The sequence below is a fragment of the Protobothrops mucrosquamatus genome, unplaced genomic scaffold, assembly GCF_001527695.2.
Source record: "Protobothrops mucrosquamatus isolate PMUCROS unplaced genomic scaffold, P.Mucros_1.0 scaffold659, whole genome shotgun sequence".
Lineage (NCBI taxonomy): Eukaryota > Metazoa > Chordata > Lepidosauria > Squamata > Viperidae > Protobothrops > Protobothrops mucrosquamatus.
The window spans coordinates 937,117-948,589 of NW_015386948.1; the positions used below are offsets into that span (position 1 = coordinate 937,117).

Genomic DNA, 11,473 nt, shown 5'->3' on the forward strand with positions numbered 1-11,473 from the left:
GTAAGTCGAGGACTACCCAACCGGTCGTAAGTCGAGGACTTTCCCTGCCCGGGAGCGCCGCACATGCGTGGTTCCGCCCCCTGCGCCGGCCGAGGCGTAGCTGGCAAGCGGCAGAGACGGAGCAGGCCGACCACCAGCTGGCCCAGCCCAAGGGAGGTAAGGCACCCGCCGGAAAAGGGGAAAAAAATGGCGGACAGCCTTGCTTGGCGACCCCCGTGAAATGGTCGACGGACCCCAAATGGGGTCCCGACCCACAGGTTGAGAACCACTGCCCTAACACATTTCCTCTTCCACTCTGTGCATAGTCCCAGGCAGCCAGTTTTCTCTGCCAATGACCCTAAACACAGATCTTGCTTGTTTTCTGTTTGCATGTGAGAGGCAGGATGTGCACAACAGGATGAGTCCTGATAAGAACAGCCTTGCTGCTTCAGACCTAAAGGGCCGCAGAGTTCTCCGTCTGTCTGTTTCTCAACTTCAGCAACTTTAAGAAGTGTGTGTGTGAAGTCCACGCTTCTTAAAGTCCGTAAGGTTGAGAAACGCTGGAATAGTTTGTAGGGCCAGATCCCCACTGCTCTACTCAGCTGATGCAATTAGTCATGCCCTGCAGTGCGCTTTCACCCTCTGCCACCCCCAAACCTTCCCAGATGCATTGCTTGGAGACCTGGAAGCTCTTCCTGGCAGGAGTCTGAAAAGCGGCACACAACGGGATGCTTCAGTTCAGCAGGCAAAGAATTCAACTCATCTCTTAACATGTACACCCATGGCCACACAAGTGCACCCACCCACACACACACACACACACTAGAACCCCCTCCCTGCAAGGGGAAGGGAGCAGCACTTCTGAATGAAAACTTCCCACCTCTCAAACTTTTCCTCTTTCCACCCTCCAGTTACAAGCAACTTTCTCCAAGGCCGCTGCGCGCAAGCTGCAGAACGGAAATGCAGCCCAACGCATCTGGAGACCGCTTAGTGATGGAAAGCTGCCCTCCTTCCTCCCTCCCTCCAGCACGCTGCACCCCCCCCCCCCTTGCCGTGCCTTGCCTTGCCTTGCCTTCCACCACCACCACCCCGACACACACACACACACACACCCTCCCAGCAAACTTTGTTCCAGGCAGGCTTGCATCAGATCCACCCGGGATGCTTTGAGGATGACGCTACCGTTGAGAGCCAAGGTGTGGCCGGCTGGCAGCTGCAAGGAAGCAGCAAGTGGCAAGCCGGGCACCCTGCGTGCCAGCACCTAAGAGTTATGCCAGCCTCCCCCCCCACCCCACCCCACCCCATCCCACATACTCACCAGCTGGCAGGGAAGGCCAGGGAAGAGGCGCAGACAGAGGAACCAGCCGAGGGATTCTGCGTCGAGAGAGAGAGAAGGGGAAAAAAGAGAGCTGACACGGAGAGCGGTGCGGGGAAGAGTCTGAATTCGTCTCGCGGGCGGAAACCAGCCAGCAACAAAATAGTTAGCCAACAGAGAGGGAGGGAAGGAGGGAGGGAGGGAAGCAAGTCCCAGGCAGGGTGCTGGGAAAACCAGGCAAGGGGGGGGGGGGGAGAGCAGGCAGGCGGGCAGGCAGGACACAGCAGGGTCCTAAAGGCCAACTGGTCTAGAGCAGAAGGGATACCCAGCCAGGCATTTGGAAGAGGCAGACAAACATCTGCAAATTTTTTTTAAATTAACTAATGTCCGATGACAAAAACCATTTTAGAATAATCTATTGGAATGCTGCATCCAGTTTGGGTCACCACCATGTAAAAAAGATGTTGAGAGTCTAGAAAGAGTGCAGAGAAGAGCAACAAGGATGATTAGGGTTCTGGAGGCTAAAACATACAAGGACCGGTTGCTGGAATTGGGTAGGTCTAGTTTAAGGGGGGACATGATAGCAGTGATCCAGTATCTCAGGGGCTGCCCCAAAGAAGAGGGAGTCAAGTTATTCTCCAAGGCGCCTGAAGGCAGGACAAGAAGCAACGGATGGAAACTGATCAAGGAGAGAAGCAACCTGGAACTAAGGAGAAACTTCCTGACAGTTAGAACAATTAACCAGTGGAACTCCTTGCCTCCAGAAGCGGTGAATGCTCCAACACTGGAAGTTTTTAAGAAGAGACTGGACAGCCATTTGTCCGAAATGGTGTAGGGTTTCCTGCCAGGAGGTTGGACTTGATGACCTCCAAGGTCCCTTCCAACTTTATTACTATTACTATTACTATTACTAAATTTCCTGACAGTGAGAACAATTGATCAGTGCAACGGAAGCTGTGGGTGCTCCATCCCTGGAGATTTTTAAGAAGAGACCAGACAGCCATTTGTCGGGAATAGTAAAGGGTCTCCAGCTTGACAGGGGGTTGGACTAGAAGACCTCCAAGGTCCCGTCCTACTCTGCTATTCTGTTACCGTTCTTGAATTCTGTTTCATTTATTGTTCGTGTTCACGTTTCTAACTTTAATGCGTGACGTTTTAATATTTCTAACTTTCCCACTTGCCTGTATTTTATTTATTGGATTCCTACTTTATTCTTTTTACAAATAACTCAAGGAAGCAAAGATATCCCACACACATAATACTCCTGTCTAACTTAGCAATGGAAATGTTGGACTCAGTTGTGGTCGTAAACCGAGGACTACCTGTCCTGGGAATATCAATGGATAGCCAATAATACAACATACAACATACAGCATGCTGGCTGGAGAATTCTGGGAGCTGACGTTCACGCATCTGGAAATGGACATATTTGAAAAATGGTGATATAGATAGAAGCTACTGTGTAAAATCCATTAACACAAACAATGTACAAGAAACCACAATAGTCTGGTTTCTGTTTTTTCCTTCCTTGAATGTTACCAGCCCTATGAACCGATTGTTTCTGCCATGGCTGTGGAATACTGAATAAACATCCATATTTGATTGCATTACACAAATGCAGGTGGAGAGACACAAAGAGGAGACTACATCAACAGGAGGCTATAAATACCTACAGTTGTCAACCTTTTACTTAAGGACTCTGTTATGTTTATAGGTGTCCTAAAATAACTTCATTTGTTTCCTTTATCCTTTTACATGCAGAGTTAAACCAATCATTTCAGGTGCAGGCATGCCAGAATATGCACAGGATGAGAGTTTTTGGGTAGACTCCAGTTAAAGGCATGAAAGTACAGCCAACAATAGCAATAGCAACAGCACTGAAGACTTAATAGAACGCTTCACGGTACTTTACAGCCCTCTCTGAGCAGTTTTCAGAGTCAGCCTATTGTCCCCAACAATCCAAATCCTCATTTTACCGACCTCAGAAGGACGGAAGGCTGAGTCAACCTTAAGCCGGTCAGAATAATCGAATTCCTGGAGTGAGCAATGAGTTAGCTTGCAGTACTGCATTCTAACTACGGCTCTTTTAGATTATGTGATTTTTTAAAATGTGATTACAGGTAATCCTCAACTTACAACCGTTCATTTAGTGACCGTTCAACGTTACGACAGCACTGAAAAAAATAAACGATGACTGTTTTTCACACTTGCAACCGTTGCAGCGTTCCCACGGTCATGTGATCCAAATCTGAATGCTTGGCAACTGACTCACATTTATGACGGTCGCAGTGTCCCGGGGTCATGTGATTCCCCCTTTGCGACATTCCGACAAGCCAACTCAATGGGGAAGCCAGATTTACTTAACACCCGTGTTACTAATTTAACAACTGCAGTGATTCACTTAAGAACTGTGGCAAGAAGGGTCATAAAATGAGCCAAAACTCCCTTAACAACTGTCTCACTGAGCAATAGAAATGTTGGGCTCAGCTGTGGTCATAAGTCGAGGACTACCTACATATTTGAGTATTGCGGGTCCTCTAAAGTCAGTAATAATCGGAAATGAAACAGATAAATTTGGAAAGCGCCGAGAGCGAATAGGAAGACTCAAGTGGGTCCCTTGCTCAGCCCAAGATCACAAGGGAGACGCCATCCTAACCCTATGTTTGTGTTAGTAAGGCCTACAAAAACAAAAAAACGGATTTTTTTCAAACTTCAATTTAATAAAACATATTGAAAAGTAGGATTCCACCCTTGCGTTTAATAATGTTCCTTTCCTCTCCTTTAAAAAAAACAACAACATTTCGACAATATCTGGGAGGGATCTGAAGGCCACACTGGAGGTTATTGGTTCTGAGGCCAAGCCACCTTGGGAATGTATGCCTGCGCTACGCCAGCGGGAGAGGAAGCACATAGGAAAACAAAAGGTTTACCTTGCGGATCAGTTGCTGTTGCTCAAGGTTTCTGATATCGTTGTCCAACTCTTCGCTGAGCTGTTGTAGCTCCTTCTCCAGTTGCTCCTGGCAGAGAAGAAAGAAATAATGCCGCTTTAGGAGTGTCGGTGCCCGGCTGCGGACACCACAGTAAGAGAGCAAAGAAGCCCAGGGCTGTTTTGGGTTGAGACAAGAGAGAAGAATGTGGGACTCACTTGTGCCCACGGGTGGAGTCAAGGTGTTGTCACTGCTACCCAAGCAGTTCAGTTGCACAATGCAATCAACCTGATACCCTGCTTACACAAGTCCCCTTTTGTTTGAAAGGGCAGCCAGTTAAAGTGCCCACATGAACGCAGCCTCAAGGCTATAATTCAGAGACTGGAAGAGAAGTGTCACCTTCCTCTGGAATGTAAAACTGCAAGTCAGTTCGTAGATGTGTAATCGCAACTAAATGCTGTCTCTTACGTACTGGAAAAGATTCCAACATGTAAAAAACAGTATGCTTCAGACAAATGTTTAGAGTGGGGTTTTTTTTTTACACACACACACACATACACACACACACACACACTTTCCTGGAATATTTTCTATATGCAGAGTGCTTTTTCATGGAGAAACATTCAGTCGGGGTGCAGCTTAAAGCCTTTATGTTTATTTGTATTTATGGTTTGCTTTTACTAGTCATTGCAACACAAGGCTCTAGTTTCCACAAGGATATTTCCAAAGGAAGGGCAAAAACTGATAAAGGCCACACTTGACCCCATTTTGAGGGACAATACCTATCCCAGGAAATTAAGCTAAGTGGATTTTATGAAAACGAACACATTTGATTGAGAATTGTGGGAATTTGCCCAAGGGGAGGGAGGGAGGGAGGGAGGGAGGAAGGAAGGAAGGAAGGAAGGAAGGAAGGAAGGAAGGAAGGAAGGAAGGAAGGAAGGAAGGAAGGAAGGAAGGAAGGAAGGGCAAAGATACTAGTGCAAATGCCAGGGACTGAGAGAACAAGAGAATTGTAGGGGGAAAGTGTCTTGAAATCAATCAGAATAAAGCTGGAAGAGACCTTGGAGGTCTTCTAGTCCAACCCCCTGCTCAAGCAGGAGACCTTATACCGTTTCAGACAAATAGTTGTCCAATCTCTTCTTGAAAGCCTCCAGTGATGGAGCACCCATAACTTCTGACGGCAAGCTGTTCCACTGGTTAATTGTCTCATTGTTAGGACGTTTCTCCTTCATTCCAGGTTGCTTCTCTCCTTGATTAAGTTTCCATCCCTTGTTTCTCGTCTGTGGTCCTCCCAAAGGACACCTTGTTGAGGGCTTCTCTTCCTGGCAGCACCGCTTAGGTCAGGGGTCTTCAAACGTGGCCCTTTTATGACTTGTGGACTTCAACTTCCAGAATTCCTCCCAATTCTGGGAGTTGAAGTCCACAAGTCATAAAAGGGCCACGTTTGAAGACCCCTGACTGAGGTTAACTCAGGACTTCCTGGGAATGGCACTGATGTACGAGTTTTGGAATTCCGTGGAACAGACCTCAGAGAAGCCGAAACATTTTTTTTTTAATGCATTACATACATGCCTTTTCCTTCTGTGGTTTCATTTTGAATTTAATCAGGTTAGGCTGCAGCTGTCCATTATATGAATTACACAATCCTGCTTACTGGTTTATAGTGCAATATGGAGGGGGCTGAGAGCCAGTTGGTGCAGTGGTTAAAGGAAGCAGGCCAAAAACTGGGAGACCTGAATTCTAGTCCTGCCTTACAAAGCCTGTTGGGTGACCATGGACCAGTTCTGTTTCATCACTGGAGGTTTTCAACAAGTGTTTTGACAGCCACTTGTCTGAAATGGTATAGGGCAGGCATGTCAAACTCACGACGTCACGTGACGTCGCGCAACGTATCGGAGCTTTTTCTCCATTGCTGGCAATGGGGTGGGCGCGGTTTTGGGATGACGTGTCCGGCCCGCGGGCCGGCAGTTTGACACCCCTGGTATAGGGCCTTCTGCTTGAGCAGGGGGTTGGACTAGAAGGCCTCCAAGGTCCCTTTCCAACTCTGTTATTTTGCTCTATGTTCTCTCTCAGCCCTGTCGGGAAGAAGACAAGAGCAAATCACATCCAAAAATCTGGACAAGAAAATTGTAGGGATTTGTCCAGGCAGTTGGTAGGAATCAAGACTGAGGAAGGATCGAAGGAAGGAAGGAAGGAAGGAAGGAAGGAAGGAAGGAAGGAAGGAAGGAAGGAAGGAAGGAAGGAAGGAAGGAAGGAAGGAAGGAAGGAAGGAAATTAAAGCATTACCCTGAAGTGGGAGGCATCAAATATTTCCAAACTAACCTTGGAAAGTATGGGATAATTTGATGTGCCTATAAAAATGTTCATTATTCTGGAATCTGTACTGGCTAGAATTTAAGTTCTCTGGAAGTGTTTTAATTTATAACCATTCTTTTAGTCTTTCATAGTCTTCTTTTTTTTCCGACATCAGAAGAATATGAGACCCTACTGGAAATTATTTGTGGAGGCACCAATATCATGTCTAGCATCTGTTATTCATTATACTGCAGGCAGGAGTTAGAAAAACAGAGCAGCTGGGGTAAATAAGGGAAAGCTTTATATTTACACTGAAATTAAGATTACGGTGAAGTTGATAATTTCAGAAACAGAAATTAGAATGCTTCCATGGCACAGGATACTATCACACATAGTTCAGCAACTGTGCAGCATGATCATGAGTACCAAATTCAACTTTCCAAAATCCTATTTGAAAAATTCTAGTCGAAGGTAGATTTTTCAAAGTGAATGATCATAATCAACAATGAATGGTATGGGCACAGACTATTTTTTTTAAAAAGAGAGTGGCTACATGATCTTAACTCTAGGGCACATGGCTTTGTAGAATCACAGATAGTACATTATTCCACTCGCTCCAAACCCTGACCTGGTGCATTCTTGTCTGCAACTCTGGGCAGCTTATTTGCTGTGTGTAGCACAATCTTCAAGGCAGAGGAGGAGGAGGAGGGGAGAGGAAATAACAAAGAATCCTGCTCCATGGAAGCCAGTAAACACAGCTGCACTCCAGGCGTCTTGGGAGAACCATCTCCTCTCGCTGGCTACGTTAGCCTCCCAATCCCCAGCTTTTTCAAGGAAGTGGATAGCACGTGCTTGGCTGTGTCTACTGACATTGCCAGAGGCCAAATGTGCAGAAAGGACTCACCTCAATTGGCAGAGAGGGCGATGGGCACCGTGCTGAAGATGGCGGGAAGGACTTCTGAGCCTGTAATGGGCCAATTAAAACGTCAATGAAAAGAATGCCGAGTTAGAGACAATTCCTATTTGGGACAATGGTCCTTGGGCTTGGAGTAGTAGGAGGATGCAGAACAGGGTGGGGCTTCCCATTCCAGAGGCCAATTTTCCATATGGTGTTACACCTATTGTTCATCTGTTTTCCCTTACATTCAGAGCACGTGTGGCATTCTTTAATGCCTCCTGAGGTCAATGAGGTTGACTCGCCAGAAGCATGCACAAGATCACTATTTCAATATTCCACCCTACTGTACTTCCATTGATTGGTGATACACCAAACCTGGTTCAGATATTAGCTGGGCCTACTAATTGTTCTATCAATGAGTACTCCGCCTCAAACCAAACTAAGGCTCTACTTACCAGAGTAGGATTATCAAGGATGGATGACTTTCCAGGTTCGTAATCAAAAATGCTCCTGGGCTCGTTGCTGGTGGCATCTGCAGCTTCCCAATTTCTCCTGCAAAAGAAAGATAGGAGACCCTCAAGTGCTCTGCATGACGTGCGTTGTCTCCCCTTTGACCCCAATGACTTCCTGCCTTGTATTTGCAAAGATCCACTTTAGCAGGGACCATTCCCAGCATCAAAGGATTGCTTCAATAGCCCACAAGCCATTTCTGAGCGTTTGCCACTACATTCCCTCCCTAAGTATCTTCAGGTAGTATCAATGCACCCACATTTCTTGGTGAGTGGTAGACTGAGGTGGGTGTTGCATGTTGTGAAATGGCAAAGCTGCAACCATCACACAGGGACCTCCCATTGCCACCTGATAACCCTTCAAACACAAGCAAAGCAAAGCACATATTCAGCTGAAATTGACTAAGTCATCGAGATAATAGCAAGGGCACATTTATACGGTACATGTATACATTTATAGATGAATCCATTTCATGTTGAAATCTCACATCTCCCTCTAGTGTCACAGATGGGCACTGGAACAGGCATGCATTCAAACTGATGAATTAAACCCAACGATGGACCAATTTTGAAGAGTCTAATTAGTTTTTCGGTCCATTGTCCAGAGCCAGCTGTAAAACACTAATTCAGAAAAGAAGACACAGAATCTGGGAACAAGGATGCCTCCAATATCTCAGGGGACACTTTGTTTACTTTCCTCAAAACCTGTTGGAATGCTTCTTAAATGCTTCCCCCAAATACTTAAGTCTCAAATTCACTTGTACTAAAGTCCCACCAACTGAAATGGACCTCACTTCTGAATAAGTGCATGAGATTGAGTTGCAAATAAGCTTACATTTTTAATGTAAATGTATCAGGAAAGTGCATAATGTCATATCTTTACATTCAGCCCCACATTTTTTCTGATGTTCATATGGCTTTGCCACCTCTCTGTATGTTGGTTGGTTGCCCTCCTTCACTGGAGAGAATCACATCTTCCATGTTTCTACTCACCAAGCCAAGCCATTCTTTTGGCGAGAGGAACTGTTTGGGATCATCACTGGAGGTTGGTTCTTCTTCATGAGTCCTGGAGGGTCATGATCTGGAGGAGACAAAATTATCGCTGTCTGAGACAGACAATCAAAGGACAATCAAATGGAACAATGGATGATCTCTTTGCTCTCTTCCCAAAACCTCCACACATACACACACACCGATGGACAACCTAAAGCCTTAGTGCTGGAACAAGTCAAGAATTTTCTTTCGGCTATCTCAGAGGTCCACGTGACCATTCAGCTGAATTTGGATGGTACAGTTTGTGGTTGATTTTCAAAGATTTGAACATTAACAGTCCTGCTACTTTTAATTGGGATTTCTTTAAAAGAAACAAAGAAATCTTTCTCCAAATTTTTCCTTGAATACCAGAAAACCCCAGAATTAATCACATCTGCAACCTGGTTCCTCTTATTCTACCTATGCCCTCCTGTAAAAACATTACAGTTACTACCACTGAAATCTTGCCTACCGTTGGACTAGGCACTTTCCTAGTGGGAAGGAAATCCCTCTGTTACATTTTCATGGTGGGAAGACCATCATTTCTTAATAGCCTATTCACAGGCAGAAGTCCAACCAAATGAGAATTTCTCATTAAGAAGTCTCTATGAAGCCATGTCTGATGTCTTCAGGCCCTTCATTTGGGTGCTGGGGGCCTTTTAAGCATTGTCCCAGCCAAGCAAGTATTATTCCCACATCAGTCACTTCCACAGAGTCAGGAGAAAATATTAAAGGGTCAAGAACAAAGCCCAGATGTACTATAGTATTTGCTCTTTACGCAGATGGCAGTTTTCAACCCCACACTGTTGCTTCTACAATATAGATCTAACACAAGAAGCTCTGAACATTTTATTGGTGTAGTAGAATGACCCCAAGATCCATTCCGGCAGGCTTTTGCTTCCTTCTTGGTACAAGTTCTTGTCCCATCAATGAAACGTCTTGAACCTCTTCTACTATGCTTTTCTCTCAACACTAGAACCCCACAATTTGCTGTTACTGTGTCATTCCTGGGAAACCAAACATTTCCCAGAGGATAGCTAGGGAGCATGTTCAAAAGCAGAAAACAATATATCTACCTTTTGATTCGTAGGGATCCCAATCCAGGTCTGATTCTGAAAAAGAAGAGAGATGTCCATGGGAAGTGGGCTCTATAGGAGAGAACTAAAACTAACAGATTCCCTACCATACTTCTTTCATGTCAGGGCATTGCTATGCTGCTTTAAACTGCAAATGGAGAGAGAGTCTAAAATGATTGGGGTGGTTTTTGGATCTAAATTACTGTTTTCTCAACTTTTCACATGTGTGGACTTCAACTCCCAGAATTCCCCAGCTGCTGTGCTGGCTGGGGAATTCTGGGAATTGAAACACCGATCTAAATTAATACGATGCATCTGGAAAAAAGTCCATACCTGGAAGTTTACCGTGGATTTGCTGGAACATGCTGCGATACCAGTCCTTAGGGCTGTCTACACTCTGCAATACAAAACAAACGTGTAAAGTCAGCAACAGAAAAGGGAAGACGGATACACATACCATGAAGGACTAGGCAACATCTTTGCATGGAATTAGACAATTCTGTAACACAAAAGGAAAGTAAGATTCTCACAGCAGCGCAAGAAGATGTTGTATTCAGTAATACACAACGCACAGACTACTAGGAATCCTACTTTCTTGTCTCTCTGCACAGAGCAAACAGGCAAGTAAATGATGAACTCTGAGGATGTGTAGAGGGAAGTAAATGTTCTATAAATGTAAGGTACCTTGCAAGTGGGAGACCAGCCCTCTTTTAGCTCCCTGCTTTGCTACAGTTAAAGTTAAATAAGAGAACGCAAGAGAATAAGAGCTTTGATGCAAATACAAAACCTATTATCAAGGCTAAGAGACGTAGAAAGAGATCCTCTCCCCTGGGGAGTAATGGGTAACGAGCAAAAGAGCCCTTATTCCTAAGATTGGCTTTCAATTTGTAAACCTCAGTTTATATTAACCGAGCATTAGATTTTCACTCTCTTATATTAACCCAGCATTAGACTTGTATGCCAACTCTTGGAAGGAAAGTATTTTCCTGTCGGTGACACCACAGAAACCACTCAATGTCAGATCAACATTTGGATAATTTTAAATCCTGGGTGTTCAAACCTATAGCTTTCCAGACATCGTTGAACTACAATTCTGAGCAGCTTCAGCCATGGGCCAATGGTAAAAGATGCTTAGAATGGTAATTCATAAACATCTGGAAAGCCACATATTTTTTTTTAATTTCTGCACAGATGGCTCTCGTTTATCTGCCAAATCAGCCCCAGGTTTTCATGGCTTGGGAATTAATCCAAGAGGTCCCCAGTCTGTGACAGCTTGGCAGTGGATTGTATTTTTAAAAAGAAGAAGGATGGAATTCCGTGCCTGCTTGATTATTTAGAAAGGAAATAAAAAGACCAGAACTCATCCTTTCCAGTAGCCAACACCTAGATAAGCAGGGATTAACACCAGACAAACCATCAAGCAGAAACAGTAGTTTAGTTTG

The 11,473-nt window shown here is 45.0% G+C and overlaps 1 protein-coding gene and 1 long non-coding RNA gene across 2 annotated transcripts in view; both read right to left on the bottom strand.

Annotated features, from left to right (window-relative positions):
- SORBS3 (sorbin and SH3 domain containing 3) overlaps window positions 1–11,473 on the bottom strand; it is a 33,170-nt gene that overhangs the window by 15,887 nt on the left and 5,810 nt on the right. The window contains exons 4-10 of the mRNA XM_015817970.1: window positions 10,365–10,428; window positions 10,032–10,067; window positions 8,917–9,004; window positions 7,870–7,966; window positions 7,421–7,480; window positions 4,225–4,311; window positions 1,298–1,353 (exon numbers count right to left, since the gene is read on the bottom strand). Of these exons, the coding sequence (XP_015673456.1) occupies window positions 1,298–1,353; window positions 4,225–4,311; window positions 7,421–7,480; window positions 7,870–7,966; window positions 8,917–9,004; window positions 10,032–10,067; window positions 10,365–10,428 (488 nt within the window). The remainder of the gene's footprint in view (window positions 1–1,297; window positions 1,354–4,224; window positions 4,312–7,420; window positions 7,481–7,869; window positions 7,967–8,916; window positions 9,005–10,031; window positions 10,068–10,364; window positions 10,429–11,473) is intronic.
- On the bottom strand, window positions 7,429–8,960 carry LOC107289241. Its single transcript, XR_001548918.1, has 3 exons — window positions 8,917–8,960; window positions 7,870–7,966; window positions 7,429–7,480 (listed from the first exon to the last, which is right to left on the bottom strand). It is a non-coding gene; the product is annotated as an uncharacterized LOC107289241 (long non-coding RNA).